Source organism: Monodelphis domestica, chromosome 5 (assembly GCF_027887165.1).
Source record: "Monodelphis domestica isolate mMonDom1 chromosome 5, mMonDom1.pri, whole genome shotgun sequence".
Lineage (NCBI taxonomy): Eukaryota > Metazoa > Chordata > Mammalia > Didelphimorphia > Didelphidae > Monodelphis > Monodelphis domestica.
In genome coordinates, this window is record NC_077231.1 from 11,890,294 (window position 1) to 11,899,665 (window position 9,372).

The window sequence follows — 9,372 nt, forward strand, 5'->3', positions numbered from 1 at the left end:
GGGCACCGGTTCTGGACATCTTCCGGGGAGGAACAGTCCCGGGGGAATGGGCTTGCTCCAGGGGAAGAGGCAGGGCTTTGGAGGAGCCCCTGGGTCATGCCTGGTGATTCTGGGAGTCTGAGCCCATAAAAAAGGAAGAGAAAAGGCAGAGTCGGTGCTTCCCACTGATTTCTGCCAAGGGGGTCAGTCCCTCTACCGGAACACAGCTTTGCCAGCCTTGCCCACGAGAGGGCACCACACCATCCTCTATGGCAGCTCCTCAGCAAAGGAAACGACTGGGCAGGCTTGTTAGCACAAAGCATTTTAGGTTTATTTAAATAAAAATTATAATTTATACAAGACTTTTCTTTAAACAAACAGGTTTTCTTAAAAAAAGTCACAGAGCAATTTCGTTTTCATCAGTTTATCATACAATTGCTTTGTTGAACCAAAGTGACACGAGGAACGATTATTTACAGGTTCAAAATAGACTCGAACTCCAGACATAAAAAATCTCACATCCCTTCTATCCAGTGATTAGTCAGAGAAACGAAACACCTGCCCCAGTGGAAAGAATCGATAAAAACGACACGCAGAGTTGCCCCAAAGTCTGGGATCAAATCCCTCCTCTTGGTCTGCATGGACACCGGCAGAGGCTGCTGCTGCTGGCTGCTTGTGACAAGCCCCTCGCTCTCGTGGTCGACGGGCTTTCCTCCCACCAGAGCAAGTGGAGACGGTAGCTTCATGGGCACTGAACGTCAAAGCCAGTCCGCTCGGCGTCTGCATCCGCGTGGTCAGTTTTCATCTCCCTTACTCCTTAGAAGGAACTCCAACTCGACCACTCCACTTCTACTGAAGAAGTTGGGTCTGATTCTGCCGCGAGCGTCTCAGTGGCCAGCCCTACCTGGCGAGAGCTCTGCACGGGTCGCCAGCAGCAAGCACTGTGGCCGATGATGGATGCGTGAGGGACCTGAGGTCACCCGGTGGATGCCAACAATGCCCTGCAAGAACGGTCTGGGGGTGACGTGTTGCTGTCTCAGCCAGGGGACCCACGGATCCCCTGAAGTCTGCTTCCAGTTGTGTCTTCATAATGAGGGTCAAGGGTCGGAAGAGAACAGAGAGAAGGAAAGGGCTGGCTCCAGCTCACAAAGCCCGTGAGAACCAGAGCTGGGGTGCTCGTTCCCAACGACAGGGTGGGTGGACTCGGAGGAAGAAGAATCCAGGAGAGGGCCCTCCACGTGGGGCCGCTAAGACATCCAGCTGGCCACAGACAGACAGACGGGATCAGCTTGGGCCGCCGGGCACTGGCGAATCGTGGGCATTTCTGCCTGGCGCATCCGTGTGGCTGATCACAGGGATGATGGGTACCATTTTGAATCGGTGAGTTCTTCCCACCCTGATCTGGGAACAGAGGACCAAGGTTTGGGGAGCCAATTTTGGGTGCAGAAACCAGTCGAACTCAAAAGACCACATCCCAGCAGCTGGGGCTGGGAAAGGGAGGTCATAAGTGCTGCTGCCCAGTTCCTTTTCCAAACCAGCAAATGATGATCAGAGCGAAGGTAAAAATCCCATCTGAAAATGATACAAAAATAAGAAAAAAACAGCTTGCTCTCTGTAAAAAATAGAATCTGTTTCTTCAAAAAACAACTCTCACAAACATCCAGAGGACACAAGACAAGCTGGACGAGGGGCAGGTGGACGGGCCCAGTTCTGGACCGGAGGCCGGGTGGAACAGGAAGCCACTGGACATTCGGTGGTCTCTCACTGCTTTCCATGACTCCCTACACCGAATGGAAGAAGATGAGCCGGTCCCATCCTTTCGTTCTGAAGCATTCAGGCTCGCCTTTTCTTGTTAAGAAAGAAAAAGTAACCCGGGCCTCCTCCTGGAGGGGGCCCTCTCGCCGGCCCACCCCAAGCCTTTGCCCAGGTTTTCGCCGAGTGAGGAATGCCCTGGCTAGCTGTGCTTCTCTGTGCCCCACGTTCTTGGCCTGTGTGGGCAAAGGGCACGTCAGACGGGGAGAGGGTGGCAGTCGGTCCCTGGCCTAACCACACCCTGCTCCAGCACGGCAAACGTGACCTAGAAATCCTGTCCCCGAGAGAGGGGCTCTGCTGGCAGCTGCTGGGTCAGGGCCACTTGGAGAAGCCGCAGAGAACTCTGGTTTCCCCAATCCTCCCTGTCTGGATCGTCTCCGAGCCAACCCGACCCTCTCGCTTGGCCATCAAGCTGTCGTCAGTCTCATTTGAACACCCGGCACTTTTGGCGTTGCCATAGGAACCAAGAACCCCAGAAGCCTGGTGGTCCTTCGGGATGGGCTCCGGCTCTGACCTGGGGAACGTCCATGGCCCAAACCTCCAGGCGGGCTCGAGGGCTCCCTCCAGGGCCACATGGAAAGCTGGGACAAGCGAAAGGAGGGGGCGACGAGGGCCGCTTTGGCGAAGGGCCAGCTCAGCCCTAGAGACCGAGAAGGGGTGTCACCTCGCCTGGAGGCCTTCCAGGAGGATGGGGGGGGGGGAGCCTTCCGGCCCGGCCTGCGCTCCTCGGGTCTCCTAGACTGGGCCCGCCTGGGATCCCAGGGCCGTGGAGGGGGAGAATAACCTCTTGGCGACTGTCACATGGACTTTCAGACGGTTCTCTGACCGCAGCCATCTCCAACGTCAGTGAGGGAGAACTGAAAAGGAGCTGTGCTCCCTGGCCGGGAAGAGCTCCCAGAAGGGGGCAGCGGCCCCGAGGGAAGGTGGCGGGCCGCGCCCGGCGGGGCATCCCGCGTGTCTCGGAACAAACACTTCCAAGGGCCCGCTGTGCCGGGGGTGACCAATGCGCTCCTGCCGCCTCTCCCGGGACTGCAGGAACAAGCATGGCGGCCAGCAGGAAGGAGGGCCGTGATGTGGAGCAGAAGCCGGGGCCGGAGGACTATCGCGGAGGGGATGGTGAGGCTGACCCGCGGCGGTCGCTGCCCAAACGAGGAGGTCCCAGGGCTGCCCGGGGGCTTCTACTAGCTGTCGCCGCTGGACGCTGCTGCGGCCGCGGCCGCGGCGGTGATTTTCATGTACTGGCCAAAGATGGTCTCGAACGCTTCGTCCCGGTGGACCATGGCACCAAACACCAGGGGCTGAGCAGAAGAGAGCCGGGTCAGGCCTGAGCCTTGGGCGGCCAGCCTCCTGCCCCCGTGCCCAGAGGCCCAGGCCGGCCTCCGCCCCCCAGCCTGGGAGAGTGCGAGAGCTTCTATGGAGACCTTCTAGGGGCCCTGGCTCTCGTCCAGCTTGCCATGGTTTCCTCAGTCCTGGGCCAGCTGGGCACAAAGGGCCCAGGCCCATTCTCCTTCCTTGGGGCCCGGGCTGAGGGGCTCTATTGTAAGTCCTGGGAAGCAGGCCTCGAGACCTGGCCCGGGCCCAGCCTCTCCCCCCACCTTGTCTGACCTCTGGCCAATCCCAGCCCTCCCTGGGCCTCGGACCAGAGGACCCTTCCAGGATGGACATTCCTGGGGGATAATCAGAGCAAGTTCTTCCACAGTGCCCCGGAGTAGGCAAAACATTTAAAGAAATTTAAATGCTATGATGACCCCCACTTTGCAACTGAGGAAACTGAGGAAGACAGAGGGAAATTGGAAGGGTCTCAAGCCTTCTGGGCTGTCACTGAGCTCCTGGTTCCCAGCTCCGACATTCCCTGTCCTAGGACTCCCCCCAGCTCTGACATTTCCTGTCCTTGGTCTCCCCCCAGTTCTGACATTCTCTGTTCTCAGCCCCCCCTCCCAGGCCTCCTGCCCCCGAGGGGCTTGGGGTGCTTATGAGGTTCCCATTCCTAAGCCTCCAGACTGGCAGGAATAGCAATCAGAAGAGACCCCTTACCCAGGCACACTGTGGGGCCGGGAGCCAGAGGAGGAGGGCAGAGAACAGCAGCCCATGGGGCCCGTGCCCTCCTCGCCCCCCTGCCACTGCCCGGCCCATCAGGAAGTCCCATTTCTGAATCTTTTTGGGCCCAGGAGAGTTGGGGACTAGGTGGAGGGTGAGGGTAGGTCTTCAAAGGGTGGCGCACTGTGTGCTGTACCCCTATCCCCTGAGCCGCGGGGACAAGGGCCCCTGCTTCCCTCCCTGCCAGCCCACCCCAGCTAGGCCCTCACCTTCTGGGTGGATGGTGTTGATACCGCAATCCCCATGCCTGATCCTGGAAGGACGGAGAGGACTTTGTACTGGAAGACACAAGGAGCACACATGAGACGGACAGATGGATGGACAGATGGGCAACCTGCCCTGGCCCATCCGCCAGGGCCTCTTCCATGCCTCAGTTCTTTTTGGGGCTGCTGACCACTGCCTGGGGGCATGTGGGGGGTCCAGGGGAAGCATTTGCCCCATCCAAAGAGCCATGAGAACACAAAGCCCGAGAGGACAAGAACATCCTCAATGCGAGGACAGGGAGGTGACTGAGGCCGAGAAGGACGAGCAGGGAGACGAGGCCGCCGGCTTTCGCCAAAGAGAGATGGAGGGACTTCTGGAGAGGGGTGGGCAGTGGATGGGGCCAGAAGCTGGAAGGTCAAGAGCTGAGACGGGAGGGACAGGAAAGCCAGAGGGCGCGAATGTAGACGCTTTTAGGAGTTTGGGAAGGAAGGAAAGGGAGGACATAGGAGATGCAGGATGGTCATCTGGGAGCATGGAGGCTCTTGGGCCTGTTGGGGGCAGCAGGGGAAGAGAGAGAAGGGCAGAGGAGGGGGCCACCCTCATAGCCTCTACTTTCTCAGAGCTGCTTCAGGAGAATGGGTGGACAGAGTCTGCAGCAGCAACCAGGGGAGGGAGAACGGAGGATGGCTTCACCTTCTTCCTAGGTATAGGAGCCCCAGGTCAGCCCCAGTCTCCCACCTGCCAGCCCCAGCCCCCCTGCCTTGACACATACCCACAATCTCACCTTCTGAATGCCCGTGATGTCCACGAGCTTGATGACCTTGTTCCTCTTGGAGGAACCGGACTTAGAGCTCTCAAAGCACAGGTAACTGGAAGGGAGGAAGAAGATGGAGATACTGAGGAGGAGCAGAATGAAGCCTCCCCTTCCCCTCCTAGGGGAGTGCCAGCCCCCCAGCCCCCTGCCCAGCCTGGCCTGAGTGGAAGCCACTTCCAGAGAGCCCTCTTGGATTTTCCCCATCTTGGAAAGGCACTTAGCCTGTTCTTGCTGGAGTCTTGGTTCTTAGCAGAGGGCAGGGGTCCCAGCTCCATGGGAGGCCTCCTGTCCAGCGTCCGAGAGTCTAACCCAGGAATCCTCAGCCTGGAGCCCTTGGGCGGGCCAAGGACGCTTGGGCCTCATCTGGATAGTCTATGGCTCTGCCAGGCTAATAAGTAAACCCATTCCAGGGGGCGCAGCTATCGAGTGTTTAATAGACAAAAATGCCCCAACCCCTGGGAGTCAGGGGAAGACCCAGCCAGCCCTGGGCAGTCCAGCCCCCCTGATCTGCTCTGTGCCCAGTGCCCTCCTGTGCCAGTGCCTGACACGCTGCCGCGTCCCTCCTGTGCCAGCCAGACTGAGCCTGGCACACCTTGACCCAGCAGCCTCTCCACATCACACTGTGGGGAACTCGAGGGATGTTCCCACACTGGGAGCGGGGCAGGGCCTGATGGGAACCACGGAGCTCCTTGAGGGCTTGCACACTGCCCTCTCTGTCACACACAGGACTCTCCTGCCTGCCATGGCCAGGGGGTGCCAAGGGGGCACTGCCCTCTCTGTCACACACAGGACTCTCCTGCCTGCCATGGCCAGGGGGTGCCAAGGGGGCACTGCCCTCTCTATCACATACAGGAAGGACTCTCCTGCCTGCCATGGCCAGGGGTGCCAAGGGGGGCACTGCCCTCTCTGTCACATACAGGAAGGACTCCCCTGCCTGCCATGGCCAGGGGGTGCCAATGGGGCACTGCCCTCTCTGTCACACACAGGACTCTCCTGCCTGCCATGGCCAGGGGGTGCCAAGGGGGGCACTGCCCTCTCTGTCACACACAGGACTCTCCTGCCTGCCATGGCCAGGGGGTGCCAAGGGGGCACTGCCCTCTCTGTCACACACAGGACTCTCCTGCCTGCCATGGCCAGGGGGTGCCAAGGGGGCACTGCCCTCTCTGTCACACACAGGACTCCCCTGCCTGCCATGGCCAGGGGGTGCCAAGGGGGCACTGCCCTCTCTGTCACACACAGGACTCCCCTGCCTGCCATGGCCAGGGGGTGCCAAGGGGGCACTGCCCTCTCTATCACATACAGGAAGGACTCTCCTGCCTGCCATGGCCAGGGGTGCCAAGGGGGCACTGCCCTCTCTGTCACATACAGGAAGGACTCCCCTGCCTGCCATGGCCAGGGGGTGCCAATGGGGCACTGCCCTCTCTGTCACACACAGGACTCTCCTGCCTGCCATGGCCAGGGGGTGCCAAGGGGGGCACTGCCCTCTCTGTCACACACAGGACTCTCCTGCCTGCCATGGCCAGGGGGTGCCAAGGGGGCACTGCCCTCTCTGTCACACACAGGACTCTCCTGCCTGCCATGGCCAGGGGGTGCCAAGGGGGCACTGCCCTCTCTGTCACACACAGGACTCCCCTGCCTGCCATGGCCAGGGGGTGCCAAGGGGGGCACTGCCCTCTCTGTCACATACAGGAAGGACTCTCCTGACTGCCATGGCCAGGGGGTGCCAAGGGGGCACTGCCCTCTCTGTCACATACAGGACTCCCCTGCCTGCCATGGCCAGGGGGTGCCAAGGGGGCACTGCCCTCTCTGTCACATACAGGAAGGACTCTCCTGACTGCCATGGCCAGGGGGTGCCAAGGAGGGCACTGCCCTCTCTGTCACATACAGGGCCCTGCTGCCTGTGTCTAAAGGCGGGGAGCACTCACTTCTCCGTCACATACAGCACCCCATTCCGGATGTAGTCTGTGGGCATCTTCCGGTCCCTGTTAATCAGGCAGCATCGCCAGCCATTTTCGCACACTATGGAGGAAAGGGGGGCTCAATCCCACGCCCGTACAGAGGCCCCCCTCTGCCCCAAACGCCCCCCTCCGTCTGGGGGCACTGAGGCGGAGCGCACTCTCTGCCCTCAGAGAACCTGGCAGGAGGGAAGAGGCAGATTCCCTCTTAAGACAGACAATTCAGGAGGAGGGAATCACTCCCTCTGCCGGTCTGTAACGAGCCTGTCTGGCCAGGGGGCCTCTGGAGGGAGGCGCCTCCAAGGCAGGGCCCAGTGCCCGGCCCCTCGCGCCTCCAACCGCCTCGGGGGCTCTCAGCGCCACTGGTCATCCCCACTTTGCAGAGGAGGAGACGGGGCAGACCCCAACCCCCCGCCGGTGCTCCGTCCTCCCTGCACGGGGCTCGCCCTCTGCACCCCCAGACTCGGTACCTGCCAGCGGCCGCTCGTTCTCCGTCAAGTTAAAGATCTCGTGGAAATTCCCCTTTTTGGTCCCGTGGAAGCGCCCCGCGTCGTCGTCCCTGCTCATGCCGGCTGGGGCACTGGCACCCACGTAGCTTCTGGAGGACGTGGTCTGGAGCTGTGAGGGAGGCAGAGATCCATCCGTCAGGGAGCCGGTCACTGCCCGGCCACAGCCTCTCTTCCCCAAGGCATGCTTCTCCCTCATTGCCTTCTGGAGGGATTCCGGGGTCTCAGGGGCCCCAAAGGGCCCCAGGATGGCCAGAGACAGATGCGCTGTGTGTGCCTGAAGGAAGGCCACGGAGGGGTCAATCCCCCGAGGGCTGGCCACAGGTCACACACGGGGGCCCTTTGGCCACAGATCCCACGGGGGGCCCCTCTGGCCACAGGTCACACACGGGGGCCCCTCTGGCCACAGGTCACATGTGGGGGGCCCCTCTGGCCACAGATCACACATGGGGTGCCCCTCTGGCCACAGGTCACATGTGGGGGGCCCCTCTGGCCACAGATCACACATGGGGTGCCCCTCTGGCCACAGGTCACATGTGGGGGGCCCCTCTGGCCACAGGTCACATGTGGGGGCCCCTCTGGCCACAGATCACACAGGGGGGCCCTCTGGCCACAGGTCACATGTGGGGGCCCCTCTGGCCACAGATCACACGTAGGGGGCCCCTCTGGCCACAGGTCACATGTGGGGGGGCCTCCTCCGGCCACAGGTCACATGTGGGGGCCCCTCTGGCCACAGATCACACGTAGGGGGCCCCTCTGGCCACAGGTCACATGTGGGGGGGCCTCCTCTGGCCACAGGTCACATGTGGGGGCCCCTCTGGCCACAGATCACACATGGGGTGCCCCTCTGGCCACAGGTCACATGTGGGGGGCCTCCTCTGGCCACAGATCACACAGGGGGGCCCTTTGGCCACAGATCCCACGGGGGGGCCCCTCTGGCCACAGATCACACAGGGGGGCCCTCTGGCCAAAGATCACACATGGGGTGCCCCTCTGGCCACAGGTCACATGTGGGGGGCCCCTCTGGCCACAGATCACACGTAGGGGGCCCTTCTGGCCACAGGTCACATGTGGGGGGCCCCTCTGGCCACAGATCACACATGGGGTGCCCCTCTGGCCACAGGTCACATGTGGGGGGCCCCTCTGGCAACAGGTCACATGTGGGGGCCCCTCTGGCCACAGATCACACAGGGGGGCCCTCTGGCCACAGGTCACATGTGGGGGCCCCTCTGGCCACAGATCACACGTAGGGGGCCCCTCTGGCCACAGGTCACATGTGGGGGGGGCCTCCTCCGGCCACAGGTCACATGTGGGGGCCCCTCTGGCCACAGATCACACGTAGGGGGCCCCTCTGGCCACAGGTCACATGTGGGGGGGCCTCCTCTGGCCACAGGTCACATGTGGGGGCCCCTCTGGCCACAGATCACACATGGGGTGCCCCTCTGGCCACAGGTCACATGTGGGGGGCCTCCTCTGGCCACAGATCACACAGGGGGGCCCTTTGGCCACAGATCCCACGGGGGGCCCCTCTGGCCACAGATCACACAGGGGGACCCCTCTGGCTACAGATCCCACGGGGGTCCCTCCGGCCACAGGTCGAAGTGGCCAAGATGAGGGGAGACGCTCCTCCCCGACTCCCTGGCAGCCTCTGGGTCCCCCAGCCCAGCCCTGTCCTGGCACTGCCCAGCAGCAAGGGAGAGGCTGGAGGGAGCTCCGTGGATGTGACAGGCAAACCGAAAGCCACGTAGGGAGAGGCAGGAAGAGAGAAGGCGGCAAAGGAGCCGGCCAGGAGGAAGAGAACGGCCGAGGCCCACACTGACCCCTACCTTGTCATGGCCTGACAGCTGGCGGGAAGGAAACAGACACGTGTGATGGCGGCGAGCACAGCGGAAGGGGGCAATGCCAGAGGGGCCAGCGCCAGACCCGGGAGCCCCAGGGCCGGGCACGGGGGCCAGTGGGTTTGTGGGGGATCGGGGCGACGGCCCTGCCTGACTGGACAAACGAC

The 9,372-nt window shown here is 62.0% G+C and overlaps 1 protein-coding gene across 1 annotated transcript in view; it reads right to left on the reverse strand.

Annotated features, from left to right (window-relative positions):
• Positions 1-285: 285 nt before the first annotated feature.
• GRAMD4 (GRAM domain containing 4) overlaps positions 286-9,372 on the reverse strand; it is a 77,530-nt gene continuing 68,443 nt past the window's right edge. The window contains 5 exon segments of the mRNA XM_056798646.1: positions 286-3,089; positions 4,098-4,166; positions 4,877-4,961; positions 6,832-6,925; positions 7,332-7,479. Coding sequence (XP_056654624.1) covers positions 2,973-3,089; positions 4,098-4,166; positions 4,877-4,961; positions 6,832-6,925; positions 7,332-7,479 — 513 coding nt within the window. The 3' untranslated portion in view covers positions 286-2,972.